The sequence below is a fragment of the Protopterus annectens genome, chromosome 9.part0 (assembly GCF_019279795.1).
Source record: "Protopterus annectens isolate FY-2018-M chromosome 9.part0, PAN1.0, whole genome shotgun sequence".
Taxonomy (NCBI): Eukaryota; Metazoa; Chordata; order Ceratodontiformes; family Protopteridae; genus Protopterus; species Protopterus annectens.
The window spans coordinates 880533656-880551988 of record NC_056743.1 but is presented as its reverse complement, the minus strand read 5'-3'; the positions used below and the strand labels follow the sequence as shown (position 1 = coordinate 880551988).

The window sequence follows — 18333 nt, the reverse complement described above, 5'->3', positions numbered from 1 at the left end:
CCGTGCTTTTACAGTGTTTGCTTTTCACATTTTAGGTTCAGAAAATATGGTATTAGCAGTTTCTGTACTGCTGAAACAGAGTTAGCTGTTTAAGTAGCTGTTTACTGCAGTAATAAAACACAACTTTTTAACTTGGAAAAAAAAATGTTCTGCAGGTACCTTTTTGCATTAAATGGAATGGAGCAAACAAACTTGACCAATCAGTGGTTGGAATGGGAAGCAATAGAACTGCAGGTGAGTGGATTCATGGCAAACTGTTATTGATAAAGTTGTTTTAAGATTTGCATGAATTCTACTGCTTTGTCTAACAAATCATAGGTAGGTACTAGGCTATTGGCCCTAGGGCCTATATAAGCCTAGCCAAAAATATACCCTGGCGTTCATCATCCAAGAAAATTATTTTCCTGTGCTCCTGTTGAGCAGAGCCACAGAAGTGATCCCTGGGGTAAATTTCCTATTTCCATCCAGTCATCAAGATTTTTCTTGAGGAGTGCTAATGAGGAGATCTGTTTGACATAGATAGGTAGTCTGTTCCAGAGTATGGGAAGTCTCTGGAACAGGAATCTATCCCTCCAGTATGTTCTGTTTGTTGTGGTGACAAGGTTTAGGTCTCCAGAGCGTGTAGCACGGAGGGATTGGGATTTCTTTAAGTGGAGCATGTCCAACAGCTCTGGGTTTGACATAGCTTTGTATGTTAGGCAGAGATCGCCCCTGAGTAGGCGATATGCGACGGAGTAAAGCTGTAGTTTTTTGAGACAGTCTGCGTAGGGCATCTGTTTGAGGCCAGTAATCCTCTTTGTGAGGTATTTCTTGACCTTTCCAGTTGTTGCAGATGTCTTGTGAGGTACATACCAAAAGGGGCGTTGTACTCTCTAATGGGTCTAATGAGTGATGAGTAGAGGGGAACAATGACCTCTTTTTTTCTGGAAGAGAAACCTTTTGTGATTAGGTGAGCCATGTAGAAGGATTTCCTGACCACTGTGGCAATGTGATTATCAAAGGGAGAGACTACTGTCCATCTGTGTTCCAAGGTCTCATCACATTTTCGGCGTTAAGTAGACTACCAGCTGTGTGGTAGTTCATGGGTACAGAGTTTTTACCAAAGGGGATGACAGTACACTTTTTGGCATTGAGCTTCAGGCCATGGCTTTGACACCAGGTATCTGTCTCAGTGAGGCCCTTTTGTAGTATGTCCACATCGTTAGGAGTTTCGATTATGGCTCCTAGTTTGCAGTCCTCTACAAACTTTGTTAGCCAAAGACCTTCTGTGTTCGCCTGTACTTCAGAGAAGTAGATACCAAACAGGAGAGGAACCAGGACTGAACCCTGTGGTACTCCACTTGTCACTGGTCTAAAGTCGGATTTGGAGTCCGCTACTTTCACAGTTTGGGTTCTGTCCGTAAGCCAGTTGGCAACCCATCTTGTGACATGGGGATTTATACCTAGTTTAGTGAGCTTCTCTATAATTCCAGAGTGCGGGATGGTGATGAAAGCATTGGCGAGATCTAGATAAGCTGTGTGAACCACTTTACCCTCATCTATGGCTTTTGTGACTGCTTCAAAGAAGTCAATCAGGTGTAGGAGACATGATCTGCCTTTTACAAATCCGAACTGGGTAGGGTCCAGAGTTTGGAGATTACCAATGTCTTTATGAGTTCCATGATGATACGTTCCATGGCCTTGCAGACCAGGCTCGTCAGGCTAATGGGGCGGTAGTTCCCGGGATCCGTCGTGGCCCCTCCTTTGTGGAGTGGGATAACTGTCGCCGTGTGCCATTCAGTGAGCACAAAGCCTAAGGTGAGGCTATGATTGAGTACTTTGGTAGGGTGCCAGTTCATTCTGTAGTTCGTGTAGAACGCAGTCTGGGATATTGTCAGGTCCTATGGATGCCGTGTTCTTGGCTTTGGAGAGTGTGTTTTTTTTTTTTTTTTTTTACCTGTGCAGCTGTGATTACAGGAGCTTTGCATTCTTCCGGTATAGAGCTCGGCCCTCTAAGGGGTGAGAGGGGGGTAAAGTTAGCACTGAACATATCTGCCTGGATGTTGGCAATATCAGTTTGTTCTGTATATTTAGTGCCATTGTGCTGTAATTCAGAGCAGATCTGAGTGTTGCCATTGAGATTCTTGACATAGCTATAGAATGCTTTGTGGTTGTCTTTAGAGTCAGTGACAATTTTGTTTTCGTAAGTAGCTTTGGAGGATTTTATGAGGGATCTCAGCTTCTTACTGAGGTTGACCAGGAAGTTCCTCCAGTCATGAGATTTTACTCTTTTTTTTGCAACATTTTCTTTCTTTTGTTGTAGAGTTTGTTTATGGCAGAGGACCACCGGATTGGCTTCCATTTTTTGGAGGATAGCATCTTGGTTCTATTAGGGATAGCATGATCCATGCACTCATGCAAGTGCTTTATAAAGTGCATTTGTGTAGGATTCAGCAGTCGTACCTCTATTGTCCGTCTGCATGGGTGTCATGAAGTTTGCCACTTCTGTCTTAAGAAGTGTGAAGTTGGCTTTGGATAAGTTTTTTACAGTGGTTTCCCTAATTGGGGGTGGGTTGTGAATGTCTAGGGTGATTAGCTTGTGGTCTGATCTGATCAACGAGGAATTGACCTCTGATGTGGAACAGCGGTTGCCTATGTTGGTAATGACCAGGTCTAGGATATTGCTGCCCCTGGTGGGGGTTCATAGGTTCATACTAGGCTATCTGCCCTAGGGCATTTATAAGCCTAGCCAGAGTGTGTGTGGCTTTCACCACCCCTTAGGATGAGAATACTATACCCATTAGTTTGCTGTGCCTCTGTCCAGCAGTGACACAGAGATGATTCCCGGGGTAAACCTACGATCTCCCATCCACTCGTCAAGATTTCTCTTGAACAGAGTCAGTGAGGGGCTCTGCCTCACATGGACTGGGATTCTGTTCCATAGTGTAGGGAGTCTCTGGGTGACGAATCTGTCCCTCCAGCATGTCCTATTTATATCCGTGTTGAGGTTTAAGTCTCTTGCTCTCATGGCTCTGGTGGATTTGGATTTTTTGAGGTGGAGCATGTCCATTAATTCTGGGTTGGACATGGCCTTGTATGTCAGGCACAGATCGCCTCTGAGCAGACGGTATGCGACTGAATAGAGCTGGAGCTTCTTCAGTCGGGCATCGTATGACATATGTTTGAGCCCCTTTATCCTTTTGGTGAGGAACTTTTGGGGTCTTTACAACTGCTGCAGGTGTCTGGTAAGGTACATTCTGAATGGGGCGTTGTACTCAATCATTGGTCTGATAAGTGAAGAGTACAGGGGTACAATGACCTCTCCTGATCTGGATGTGAATCCCTTCATGATCAGGTGGGCAATGTAGAAGGTCTTCCTAACCACTTTGGCAATGTGAGTGTCAAAAGAGAGGTTACTGTCAACTTGGGTCCCCAGGTCCCTGATAACTTCTTCCGTGTTTAATGGATTACCACCTATGTGGTAATTAGGGGTTACCTTGTTTTTCCCAAAGGGTATGACTATACATTTTTTGGCATTTAGCTTAAGGCCATGGCTCTGGCACCAGTTATCCATTTCTATGAGACCTTTCTGGATGATGTCTGTGTCTGATGGAGTGTCAATTATGGTGCCCAGTTTGCAGTCATCTGCAAATTTTGTCAGCCACAATCCCCCTATGTTTGCCTGCACTTCAGAAAAATAAATGCCGAACAAGAGGGGGCCCAGGACTGAGCCCTGTGGGACACCGCTTGTGACCGGCTTAGAGTCTGACATGGCACCAGCAACTCTACCCCTGTGTGTTCTGTCCTTGAGCCAGTTAGCAACCCATCTTGTGACATATGGGTTTACATCTAAGCTGGTGAGCTTTTCTATGATGCCCGAGTGGGGTATTGTGTCGAACACTTTTGCTAGGTCAAGGTAGGCTGTGTGAACTGCCTTACCCTCATCAATGGCCTTAGTGACTGTTTTGAAAAAGTCGACCAAGTTCAAGAGGCAGGATCTGCCCTTGACAAAGCCAAATTGGGTAGGATCCAGTGTCTGTAGGTCCCCAATGTCTTTATTTATGAGTTCCATTATGATCCTCTCCATAGCTTTGCAGACAAGGCTCGTCAAGCTTATGGGGCGGTAATTTCAGGGTCCGTAGAAGCACCGCCTTTGTGGAGTGGGACCACAGTTGCCGTCGCCATTCTTTGGGTGCGTATCCTGTAGTAAGGCTAAGATTAAACAGCAGCCTTATGTGTGGGTTTAGTTCCTCATTGAGTTAGGTAGCACACAGCCGGGGACACCGTCCGGTCCCATTGATGCTGTGTTTTTTGCTTTAGAGAGAGCAGCTCTCACCTGGGCATCTGAGATGTTTGGGAGGCTAGACTCTGGTGGGATAGATATTTCTCCTTTTGGGGGAGAAATTTGCACTGAACCTGTCTGCCAGTATGTTGGCAATGTCTGTGGGTTCAGTGATTTTTTTATCATTTTGGACTAATTCTGAGCATATCTGGGAGTTTCCACCCAGGTTTCTAACATAGCTAAAGAAGGCCTTATGATTGTCTTTTGTGTCATTAGCAATGGGTGTGAATAAGTTGATCCAAGGCATTGAATTTATGAATTCCAGAAAATGGTGAGCAAGAGAGTTGGTACATGAGTAATTTTCCCAGTTAATGGTGGAGTAGTTAAAATCGCCCATTATTAGAGTGTTGGGTTTCCAGTGTATCAAGAAATGTGGAGTGGGAATCCTGGGGCATGGTGGGGGGTCTGTAGCAAGTGGCAATTTGGATTGCGGTCTTGCCCAGAGTTAGTTGCACTTGGATAATCTCGGATGCATTATGCTGTGCAGTTAGCCTGGAGGTGTGGATATCCTTAATGAATATGGACACGCCTCCACCTTTAGTGCTTCGTTCCGGGTTAGGTGGCCGAAAGGTGTGTTATGAATTATAGCCTGGTAATGCAGAGGTGCTCTCTGGAGCTTTGAACCAGGCCTCTGTCACTGCACAGATGTCGATGTTCTCCATTTTAAGGAGTGCCTCGAGTGAGTGCATTTTGAGGTTTAGACTTCTAGCATTGAGTAGCATTACCCTCAGATTTTGCTTGCTTGTACCTGTTACGGTGGTGAATTTGTCATTTGAACCTTGCCTAAAAAAGGCACAGTAGGGGTGGCAAGAGCCTTTGCCAGTATCCGGAATCCCAAGGGCGACTGTGGTATTCTTGGTGATAGCAGGATGCTACTCATGGCTAGTGTCATACCTGCCTGGGCTACAAGATCGGAGAGCTCCTCCATGTCTCTTTTCATGTAGTCCAGGGAGGTATGCCTCAGGTCATTCACACCAACATGGACATTGACAGTGTCATATTTGTACTTATTGTGGAGTGACCTGAGTGCGTGCATTATGTGGCAGATCCTGGCACCTGACAGGCAGCTGACAGTAACTTTCTCCTTGTTTAGCCTGGTGAGTGGAATATCAGTGTGCCCGACTATAGAGTCACCTATGACTAGAGTGTTTGGTAGGTTGTTATGCCTTATGGGCTGTGGTTGAGTGGCACACTGAGTTTGTGGGCTATGTGTCATTTGGGTTGTGTTGGGGGTGGAGTTTGCTTGCTTTTCTGCTTTGGAGGTCCCTGATGCTTGGGCAGGTTTTTACTGAGAGCCTCCGCGAATGTAGGTGTGTGTTTTGTGTTTCTGTGTGTGTGTTTTGGTGGTGTAGGTTTTGAGGGACTATGTGATGAGTGGTGTGGTGCAAGTGTTTACCTTCTCCCCTTGACTGTCTAGTCCAGTCTTGGGTGAAGAGAGCTTTGCTTCCAGTTTGGCTATATAACATGCATGCATCTTCCTCTGGCATAATATTGTTTATGTCCTTTTATAATTATCAAAATGCAACTCCTACAACCAAAGTTTCACTAAAAATGTTTCCCTTGTAACATTTCATGGAGGTATGGGACTGAGTTGCAAATTTACAGCTACTGCATATTTAAAAAAAATGGTACATGGGTAGTAGTTGGAGGACTAAAATGAGCAGCCCCTTTCATTCTATAGTCACATCCCACTGTTCATTATTTAAATAACACAATTTCTTTGAAAGCTAAATAGCAAATGATTCATAAGGAAATTCAATTGCAGCCATAACGGAGTGAGTAAGTGCTTCCACTTCTCACCAAAAGTGTAAGCATAGCTAAACCAGCACTGTCTTTAAGAATTTATGATAGCATCACAGTGAAACATGGGTATTGATCCCAGATAAGGGCTACATGGAAAACTTGGTCTGCCCATTGTCTATTGGATAAGGTGCAGTCTGTCCATTATTATTATTCAATAAGATGTAGTCCTTATCTAAGGACCTTTTCCCCAACCTTCATTATCCTTACAAGCATGTTGTTGTAGCTGCCCCTTGCATTATTTATTACTGAATTGATTGTGTTTTAACCAAACTACCTGTACATGAAGCTCTTTAGTCATTCCCCATTCTTTCTAAAGAGTAATACTTTATATACATCTCTCTTGCACCACTCAGTTTGTATCTTCATAGTACATCTTTCTTGTTTTCATCCAGCTATTTCCTTTTTTGAAAGAAGTTACCCATTTAAATTCAGTTCAAATGCTTAAATTTCATGTTATGTTAGGCCTTCCTGTCTGTATCTTCCAAAAGCTGCATCTCTGTCTTTATTTATATGTGTGGATATGTGCATGTGTGTGCATATGTTTCCATGCATGCAGTGTGTGTGTGTGTGTGTGTGTGTGTGTGTGTGTGTGTGTGTGTGTGTGTGTGTGTGTGTGTGTGTGTGTGTGTGTGTGTGTGTGTGTGTGTGTGTGTGTGTGTGTGTGTGTATGTATAAATAATATGTATGTGTGGTTGTCTATCAGAAGGTTGGAAGCCAGAATCCTGCAATGCAAAATTACTGTAACATTATATGGAAGACCAAAACACTGAAGACTATAATGTCAAACTTTTGGACTTGACTCCCCTGCAGGGTCCATGTTAGCTCTTGTTTCTAGGTTTATAGTGGTAGAGATATTCAGTATTCAAGATTTTTTTTAGACATTGTTGTCTTCATTTTGGTCTTTTATGTTATGTTACCATGATTGGGTATTTCAGGTTTATAGGCTTCATCCCGGTGATAGACAACCCATATAATTACGTGTGTGACTGTGCATGTGCGCTCACGTGTGTGTGTGTGTGTGTGTGTGTGTGTGTGTGTGTGTGTGTGTGTGTGTGTGTGTACGCATAGACTTTGCATTATTTTGATATGTTTGTGTAAACCACTTCCATCTTGTGTGTGTCATTACTCTGAAAAAGTTTCAAGTACTGCACATAGTATCCAAATTTGGATTTTTCTAGATTCTTGTAAAGAGGATTAATTATTCATCATTTTCTGTTAGTGAGGTCTTTTTTGTATATTTATCAGTATTCCATGTTTATTCCTGGATTCATGTTGATAGATCAACAACATTCCTAGTGAGTACCAAAACTCCATGACCAGTTTGCCAAAACTCCATTGTGTCCTATTTGCCAGTTTTGTTTTACCCATATTGTCACCATCAAAGCCACTCCAGGTCTGTCCCCCCACCCCAACTAACCATTTATGTTGTTTATTGTCAAATGCCTGTTTAAAGTCTAATTAGGCCACGTCCCTTTCTCCTTTTTGATCTGATGTCATAATTATACAGTCAAAGAACTCTACAAGGCTTTTCTGCTAGAGCTCCCTATGGAGATACCATGCTGCCTTGCCCCTTCTTTCACCCTGTAGTTAAGCATTAAGTACCTTTAGCCTTTATCAGAGTTCTGAAATGTATATAAGGTGGTCTGGGGTCTTGTATGTGTTGCACTGTCTTAAAGTAAATAGCAGTTTAGCTAGTGGCGCGCAGTTTTTATCTCACCTCTTTTACATCCTGCCAGTATTGGATGATACATGTTGTAGAAATAGTGCAACTACACTAGAAAACCTCTCTCTTGCTGATGTAATTTGTGGAAATAAATGGAAACCGTGAATCCAGGAGTTCAGTTTGTTCTGGACTGACAGCTGTATTTCAGAAAGTGATACAGTATACAACATTATGCATGTTGCCCTGAAAGTTTGTAATGCATCTGAATTTCAAGAGGGCAAGAAAGGGGAATAAAGTAGTAATACTGATGCAGTAGTTACTGTGAGCTGAAAAGAGTCTGTCTTTTGTTCTCCATTACTGAATCTATAGATAGATGCTTGTGTTACTAAATTAAAGAATCAAGCTAAAACCTGAAAATTTGGTGAGTGGTGCAACTCATTGATAACAGATATGCTTACATTTGATATCTGCAGTCATCATATAAGGGACAGACAATTGAAAGAGTCAAAATAAAATAATTAGCAGAGTGAACATGTTTCAACACAATTAAAAAATATCAAAGAACAGTTTAAAGTATGCAACATTATTTATGAGACAAAGTTAAAACAAGTGCAGTAAAGTTCACAAAAGTCTGGAGAGATTTGGGAAACATAAAAAGCATGAAAATGCATTGTTGATAGCCTCTATGAGGCTTAGGAGCTTTAGCAAAATTGCGTCTCCATGTAAAGTTTCAAAATGTGTAAAATGAAAGACATTAATTTTCATTTGGAGTTATAACATGTCTTGCAACTGGGTCAGGAAAAAGCGATTTTTCTGGCAGAGTTTTAGTTGAGGATGTAGAAAGAATAAATAATGAAACATAAATGAAGTACAGAAAAGGGCCTTCCATAGAATTATTTCGAAATGTGGGAAGAAAATCTTAAATTGGATGTGTAGTTTTTAGTAGACTAGACACTGACATGCGGTGTAGTGGGCTACCTGCCCAGATATTCAAAGTACTGAGTTTACAAGAGAACAAATAAGCATTTGATGTATAAATAGAAAGCTTATTCTGTTTATCTTTTACAAATGGAACAAGCATTGCCTGTATTGCAGTGTTTAAATTCTGATGGTTAATATAATGGAAACATAATTGGTTTTATGTCATTTTGCTTTTTGGAGGCTTTGTATGGGGTAATGAATACGTGATGTGAATGCCCAATTAGGGTGAAGCTGGTCAGAATGTGCAGATAAGTGATTTTGCCTAAAGAGTGTAAAGAATTATGACTCTGGTTATTTAGATTAGATTAGCCATGCGTTGTTATTGACAGTGCATGCTCCAAGGAAAATTCCATTGAGTTTCAGGAGTAAAAATGAGAGGGGAGCTGATGGAGGGGCTTGGTTTAGATTAAGGAATAGACCAAGACTATGTAGTGGGTAAACAGGGTGTTTACTGTTGTATAATATATTGTCGGCACCAGAAGTGATTTGAAGAGCTGCAGTAGAGAGATTTGAGCATCTTGGTGTTTTTATTTATTTTATTTATTTATGACCTGCTAGAGCTGAGGTCCAACAAAAGAAGAGCAGGTTGTGACTTTAATTGCGTTACTAATGATATGGAGTAGAAATGGCCTCAAGGTGCATAAAAATGAGTGCAAAATTAAGGTTACAAAATTGAGATGTAGGGGTCATATCTTGACATCTGAAGGATTAAAATCTAATAACTGAGAGAAAAATGAGGCTATTGGTGCATGTGTGTTCCCCAAAGGATTAACCTGCTTTCATAAGATATTCAGTATGAGTCAATATATTCCAGGCATGTCACTGCCATTATGGAAATTAGTGTAACAAGATGCTAAATGTACTGGAGTACAGATCAAGATGAGTTTTCAAGCACTTAAATATTTTAATGATAGAAATCCTCATACTGAAATATTTCTGTGTGAATAAGTCAGTCATGTTACAAGTGAATGCCATTCAGAATAGAACTAGTGTAGTCATTCTGCAAAAAAGACAGTCCAGTTGCTTACAAGTTCAGAGTCTTTATAGAATGTCAGAATATGTTTGCTCAGATATGAGGAGATACTATAGTCTATGTTATTGGAAATTCTGGGAATATATTTATGGGGAGAAAGTGTGGGATGATGCATACCTTAAGTCTTTGCAGAATATATTTAATAAGCCTGAATACAGAGTGACACCCAGATTACAGATAATTTGCTGTAGTTATAGAAGTATCAATAATGACTTAATTAAGAAATCGAGGAGGGGGGTAAATTGGCCGATATGCAAAGTCATTCTGGTTTGCCAGTGTACCATGAGGGCTTACTTGGTGAATAACTGTAAGCTAACTATATAAGTCAGCGATTGTTTCTGTCCTAAAATTAAAAGTATAAAAAGCTTTAGCAGTGTATTGAGAATGATTATGAAATGCATATGCTTTAAGAACGGTGACTTGAGCACAAAATCTGCTTTGAGAAAGGAGATGCAGCCATTTTATTTTTTTGTTTAAAAGTTTATTAGTTGCATACAAGGTTTGATGCTTAAGACAGGTAACCTAGTATTGCCTAATCAGCTGAGATAAGACATGCTGCCAAGAGTACAAATCCCACATTGGAAATTGTGAAGTATAAGGGAAGAGTCTGTGATTTAAGTTAGGCAGGAATAGCAATACAAACAGCAAGAATGTCAGAGTTTTACTGTGGTACTGCTTGTCTTATATAATAACAATCCTTGAGAATAGATCTTATTCAGTGCCAGAGAGACTGATTGATGTAAAGTTGGAACAGTTTCATTTAAGTAGCAAGACTGTTTGTATTTGATCTGTGATTATTACTATTCAGTTTCCTGAAGTTGTGAATTTAAGAGATGTGACAAGCAGTGACAAGATTATTTTCAAGCTGTGGAAGCAAATGTATGTGGAACAGTTTTTGGAACACTACAGGTTTCATTGTATGATCTCTAGTTCTAACTACCCACAGTATAATGGTATTATTGAGAGGACTGTGAATAACTTTCAAATATCTCTTGAGGAAATAATATAACATAGAACAAATTTAACAGTCACTATTTTATTTACTTTTTAACATTTGTTAAGTGGGTAAGTGGACTAGTCCAAGGGCCATTTTCAGTCGGGTTACACAATGCAGTACAGAAAAAGTAGAAGCAAGGCAGTGATACGAAGAATGTACAGTATAATAGGAATGAATGACAAAGTAAAGGGTCATGCTGATTATAATATGAAATGAAGAGTAAACGCACAGGTGGCAAGTTAAAAGTAACAAAATAGCAAATGTGAAAAAGCACATTTTTGTATTGATTTATAGATGACATGATTTTTGTCTTGCTCGGTTTTAACATTTTGGTTATTGAAAATATGTATGTACCTTTAAATGTACATTTAGACTGTATAATGCAGTATGGAAGGTGTAGCCGCGGTGGTAGTGTTGTTACCTCACAGCAAGAGGTTCTCCCGTTCGATTCTTGGAGTGGCTTGGGAGTGCCTTCTGTGTGAAGTTTGCATGTCCTCCTCATGGTTGGGTAGCGTTTGAAAGACATGCGTGCGTAAATGGGCGTGCCTTCATTGAAGGTTGGGCATCGAGCTGGCACCTCGATGTTTCGTAAAAATCTACTGCCAATCATTAGTGGACCGGAGTTCCACTGTGGCGACCCCTTACCAGGAAAAAGCCGAAAAGACAAACAACAATGCAGTATGGAGTGTGGAAATATTTCCCCAGCAATTAACTAGCTCACAGCGTTATAATTGTGGTATAAAAGGAATAGCCTGGAGGGCTCTCTTCAGGAAGTTAGCTTTTTACGTGAAGACCTGGAAGCATAAAGTTGGAGAGCCCATTGGGACTAAATTGTGAACTGTAGCCTGTGGAGTCTACCCTCACGGAAGTACCAGGCCCATCTTTCTGCTCTAAAAAGAGGAAGAGGCTTAAAATGACTCACAAGGGCAGTTAGCCTAGTACTAACCTATGAACCTATAAGAGGCCTTGAGCCTTGATTTACAAGACGGCCTGTATCCTAGAGGGGCTATGTGAAAGTAATATGTTTGTGAAGAATTTACTAAGGTACAGTTTGCTTTTTTTTAGAAACTGAAAAGTTAGATCAGTTAATAGTTTGACTTGTAAATTACTGCATGTTTATGTGATTTTACCTACATCCTGCCTGCAATGTCTTTTTGAAAGTTACACTGGTGGAGAATGCAAAAATTGACTAAATGCAAGTAAAGCTGCAATAGCAGCTGATTATACTGGTCATCATATCTGCCAACTCCGAGACTTTTGCTTTGTGTAGAGAAACTAGCCAGGGAGGGTGAGCTGGAATTATATTTAGTAATATTGGAGCTCTGTGTCAGCACAGAGAAACATTGCTAATATATGTGCTAAAGAGAATGCTATTGTGAAAACTGAAATCTATACTTTATATTAAGTTCCAACAAACACCTAGCATAATTGTCAGCCCTGTGCCCACTGTGTTAGAACCAAGCTAGTAAAATGCACTGTATTTTTAGGAGGAAAGTAGGTTTAACCCCCCCCCCACTAGATTTTTGGGAAATATGGTTTCCCTTGCCACCTTGCCAAGCTTTCCCTAAGTGTATAACCATCAAATTAGTAACAACTAAAAAGTGGAGAGTATCTCCTTACACATGCAGAACTTCAGACACTTCTAGTGAAATTGTTGCCTCCTGTGACTATAATGCCTGATTTAACTTGTGATAAAGATTTCCCCCATTTTAAAACACTGTGCAGTAGAAAAAGTGGGAAGAGATTGAAGCTGTAGACACATTTTGTGGGGGAAGAGCAAAGCAGTGTGACATTTTGCATATTCAGAATTAAAACCAGGAAAGGAGAAATGGTATAGACCCTACATAAGGAATCAAAATATGGTTGTCGTTAGACAGCAAAATGGATTCCGTCTACATTCAAAAGGATGCCTTAATTTATAGCAGATATTTAATATGGTAAGATATGTCAGTATAGGAACTGAACATAATTTGTGTTATTTCAGATATTTCTACCAGTAAAGTAAACATTAGCCTAGAAAAAGAAGGGCACTTTAGTGAGGACCCCAGACAAATGAGTTCAGAAAGTCAGATAAGATGGCAAATACAGAGTTCTGAATCTTTTTCTGCTGGCATGAAGCAAAAACTGCAATCAAAGATGAACTCCACATAACAATAATCTTTGAATGATGGAAAAAAAGTAAAGCTGGGAATTAATTTTATTCTTTGACACCCTTTGCTGTCAAGGGGCATCATTAGTCAAAGTCAGAAAGTCAAAGCAAACTTTGAAATTTTGTGCTTTTTACTCTCTCGACTGTTTCTTCATTGACTATGAGTGGAGAGTGCTCTCTGTTGCTCTTCCTGTAATCCAGAGTTATTTCTTTGGTCTTGTTGACATTTAGTGCAAGATTATTGCTGTATCACTAAGTTATGAACTGAGTCACCTTCTCTCTGTAGGCTGTCTCCTGATCATTCCTGATGAGGCCCATAACTGTCGTATCATCTGCAAATTTGATGATATGGTTTAAGCTGTGCTTGGCAGTACAGTCGTGGGTTAGTATGGTGAAAAGCAGGGGGCTTAGGACAGTTTCCTGTGGGACTCCAGTGTTCTGGGTGATGTTCTCTGATGTTTTCTTGCCTACACACACTTTCTGGGGTCCGTCTGTAAGACCATCCAGAATCCAGTTGCATAATGGAGTGCCGATGCCCAGTTAAGCCAGCATTCTGGTCAGATTTTGTGGGATGAAAGTATTGAAAGGTGAACTGAAGTCGATGCAAAGTAGCTTCACATAGATGGAGTGCCAAAAACTAGCCTCTCCTGTGAAGTGATTGGGTCTGTATGCAAACTGGAGTGGATTGAAGTCTGCTGGTAGTTTGGATGTTATTACATCTTTGACCAGTCACTGAAAGCATTTCATCACAGTGAAGGTGAGAGCTGAGCTATGCGGCAGTAATCATTTAGGCTATTAAGAAGGAAAAGTAGGGGAGGTAGTATCAGATTGAAACAGGGTTGGAGGAGAGCAACCTAAAAGAAAAGAGAGCATTCTAGTCTTGCGCTGTTAGCCAAGAATGTAAGAGCAGAAGGTGACTTCATTTTATAAGGGAAGATAAAGAGGAAATTGCAGTACCAGAATTTTGATGGGAAGAAGTTGTACCTTCCGCAGTGAGGCATCAAATTAAAGAAAATAATCTTGAGTTACTGGACTTTAAAAGTAAGCCACAAAAACTTTAGAAAGGCAAATAGGAAGATGAAACTTTAAATAGAACAAGAGGGAGAACATAATATTCTAGGGGAAGATGGTAAACAAGACGTTCCCATTACTTCTTAACACTGTTTTAAGTTAGATAACCTCTGATAGAGTTTATGCATTTCTTTATTTTCTCTGTATCGGTTGCAAGTGCCAAAACGTTAAAAGACATTGATAATGAAGCTAGCCCAATGTCTCAATTAGGAGGTCATCTAGGAATGGACAAAACTAAAGCAAGAATATTAGCCAAATTACAGTGGCATAATGAAAGTTGTAGATCACTTTTGAATTTTGTGTAAGAAAATTTCACCCCATCCTAAAAATAAAAATCCCTTGATTCTGATGTCTATCATACAGGAGCCATTTGAAAGTGTTGCTGTGGACATTGTGGGGGCTACTGGAAAAAATACAGTAATGGGTATTGCCACATACTAGTCATCAAAATCTTTGCTACCATATTTCTCGAAGCAGTGTCTACTGCCATGGAACTGGTACCATTATTCTCTAGTGTGGATATCCGCAAGAAGAATGTAACTCCAGAAACTGGGTGTTCGAGTTGGTGCCCTGCAAAGAAAACACATTTCTGTCTGATTGGCAGGGGTACTTTAAGCTACACGCTCTACGGACCTAAACCTTGTCACCCCAATAAACAGGACATGCTGGAGGGATAGATTCCTGTCCCAGAGACTTCCTATACTCTGGAACAAGCTACCCATCTGTGTCAAACAAAGTTCTTCATTAGCACTCTTCAAGAAAAATCTTGATGAGTGGATGGGAAATAGGAAATACACCCCAGGGATCACGTCTGTGTCTCTGCTGGACAGTGGCACAGGAAAATAACTTTCTTTGGTGGCGTTGGCTATGGTACCTTGCTGGCTAGGCTTACGTAGGCCCTTGGGCCGATAGCCTAGTACCCACCTATGATGGAAATGAGGAGAGCAATACAAGATCAATTGGGGTAGAATTTGAGGACACCTATCCAGTTATCTAGGTTTACTTTGAAGGTGGCAAGAGTGCTACTCTGTTTGACAGGTAGTTGAAGTTTGTTCCAGCGGTAGGGAACATGCTGGGTATGAATGTCACACCAGCATGTCTTTATCTGTTGATGGAAGGTTTAGCTCCTTTAACCTGATTGAATAGGATGTCAAAAAGGAATGGATCTTTGATGGCTAGAAACTCTAGACGCAGATTCCCAAGGATGAGTCTGTAAGGAACTGAATATAGAGAGAAGGATGGCAGTCTGTCTGATAACTGAGATTTTTGAGGATAGTAGTTTTTTTAATTAGGAATCTCTGCGATCTCAAGTTAAGTGATATCCTTGGAGAAATACATGCCAAAAGGAGCTTAGAGAAATACACGCCAAAAGGAGTATTATATTCAACAGTTAAGTCTGATAAGAAATGTGTAAAGGGGAATTAAGACTTCTTTGGATCTAGAGGAGATGCCTTATGAAATTAGATGAGCCCAAGTATAAGGCATTCCTAAATATTTCACAGTAGCACAGACTAATTTTGGTAAGTTGCTCTTCTTTTTCCTTTGTGAATATTGGGCAGAAGTATTCATTCAAAAAACACTTGCATATTTTTTTCTGCCTAAACTGTTATTGTCTTTCCTTTTTCATGCATATGTATTAAGTTTTCATATACTTTCTTGATACAGTTGACAGCTTTTCTTTTGCTTGGGCCTTCCATTTTTTCCTTGATTCCTTCTGTTTCATATTGTTTATTTGTCATTGCCTCATTCTGTTTTAATTTGCATACTTTCCAGGCTTTATAGTTCCTAAATACTACTATTTTCCTCAAATATAGAGCCCATCCTTGTTTGAGAAACATGGGCAAGCACAGGCTTGTTGTGTGCTGCTTAATTCATCCCCATTATTCTTCTGTATGTTTTTGTACCTTTTGCAACTTTTCTGATACTCCACCCCATTATTTTTAAGTATAACACCACAGTTTTGATTGAATTGCTTATTCATTATGAATTAGTAATGAACCGCTGTGGTTTGTGATTACTCTTTCCAAAATGGCTGCCTGTTTCTAATGGGGAAAGAAAGGATCTCCGTGATGGGAAGTGTCAAGTTCAAGACTGCTATTTTGTATGTAAGTTTGTAATACTGTATGTTTCAGTACTCATTACACGAGATCTTCCCTTTCTAGGGTGTTAATAATGAGCCTGCTGTTATGTGACCCCTTAAGGCATTAGAGATTATTTCTGCTGTACTTAAGTCCCTCTGTGACCACCTATTCCCCTTCCTGTGACCACCTATTCCCCTTCCTCTGTAATTCTTAGAATGTCATCCATATTTTTTTCTTTTTTCGTTCTGTAAGGATGGGTTTCCTATAAAAATTCTTTACATAATGTCCTGATATTTTAGGTCTCCCACAGGTCAGCATTTTCCACAGGACATCTTCCTTCACTGAAGCTTATTTCTGTGATGTTCATCGGACCCATCTGAGGGGTTAGTTTCCATAGGCCCAATACCTTGAGTTTCCAGAGGCCTAGCCATCTCCACGTGGGAGTCGGAGGCAGCCTGTGGCTCTGAGGTAGCGGGTGTCAGGGGCTGCGAAAGCGCCTCACTGAGAACCAGCAAACCGGTGACTGGCCTAGAAGAGGCTTCATAATCAGTTTTGGGCCTCGGATGCCTGTCCTTATCCTTGTCTTTGTGTTTTTTGTGTATTCCGGTCGTCGGTTGTTCTGACGGCATGGTATAATTGAATCTTTGGCCAAAGTAATGGCGAGCAAAATCAAACCGACGTTTAATAGTGCGTTTGTTAAATCTAGCACAAAACCGACAACTAGTGATGTCGTGGTCTGGGCCTAGGCATGGCATACAGTAAGAATAAAAATCCTTATGAGGTATTTGCTTCCCACAAGAAATAAAATTAACTTTTAGTGACATCGGTCTGAGGCAAGAAAAAGTTTCCCCCAATGGGGTACTTAGCTTTATTGAAGACTTTGGTTCTGAAATTCGAATTGAAAATCTCAGGAGTCGGCCGACCGGCACTTGCGAACTGCTTTTGCTTCAGGCACCGTGTGGCAAGAAAGACTGAAGAAAATGGTGTCTGCTGCATCTTGTATACCCCTGGCACACTGACGTCAGGGAAAAGGCGACAGCAACCGATGCTGGACCAAGACTTTGGAACTCTGGCCGACTGCGGGACCGCCTGACGGTAGGATAACCCAAGTGTAATGACTACAGCAGTGAATACACTTGAACATCTACATTTATGGTAGGTACAAAACTGTACTTTATGTAGCTTCAGTTTTTTTTCCAGTATATACCTTTTCTGTTATGTACAGGACTACTCCCACTGATTTAATTTACATTGCCCCTCCTGTAAACTAAGTACTGTGGTATGTTTGCATTTTACTCAAGGTTCAGGGTATACCATTTTTGATTACTTACAAAACAAATAAGGAAACACCACAATATCCTACAATGCTAACTCATGACAAAACCAATAAAAAACAAATATAGTGGCAATCATCAAAAGAAACACAGGAATTTAGTATGCAAAATGTATTCTCCACTTTCTTCTCTTCACTTCTTCAGAATAAAATACTCAAACTCTTGCCAATATATACAATTAACCAGTCAAAACATTACAGTAAGTAACAAATGAAGCAATAATGTACAAGATTTAACCATTTGTATGCTAAAATCAAAAACACTAAAAATAATAATTTTATTATGTACAACCTCCTACTTTTTAAAAAAATATTTAATATTGATCATATCATTAAGCCGAGGAATGTTTTTCTGCCCCCATTCATAGCTGCCATAAAGTTTCTTTCTGCTCTAAGAAATTGTGGAAATCACTTCTCCTAAAGCATTAGCGTTGTTGCCTTACAGCAAGAGGTTCTCCCGTTCGATTCTCTGCTGGAGTGTGGGTATTGCTTTCTGTGTGGAGTCTGCATGTCCTCCCCGCGGTTGGGTGGACGTTCGAAAGACATGCATAAATGGGCGTGCCTTCGTTGAAGGTTGAACATGGAGCTGGCACATCGGCGTTCGTCAAAATCTACTGCCAATCATTAGCGGGCCGGAGTTCCGCTGTGACAACCCCTAACCGGGAAAAGCCGAAAGACAGCAACACTTCTTCTAAAATCAACAAACTCTTGTTCTATAATGGAAAAAGGAACCTTTTTTTAATCTGTCAAATTCAGTGCTATGCTTAAAAAGTGCATTCTTTACATCTTTCTTTTCAATACTATATAAATGTTCCCTGATTCTTTCATGCAGTGCTCTTGTAGTCATATGTATGTAATAAGCACTGCATCTGGAACATACACTGATATAAATCACTCTAAT

General features: G+C 40.5%; 1 protein-coding gene across 1 annotated transcript in view; it reads left to right on the top strand.

Moving 5' to 3' along the window:
• MARS1 (methionyl-tRNA synthetase 1) overlaps positions 1–18333 on the top strand; it is a gene marked incomplete in the record, with an annotated part of 618581 nt that overhangs the window by 49158 nt on the left and 551090 nt on the right. Inside the window, 1 exon segment of the mRNA XM_044083612.1 lies at positions 156–234. Within this exon segment, the coding sequence (XP_043939547.1) occupies positions 156–234 (79 nt within the window).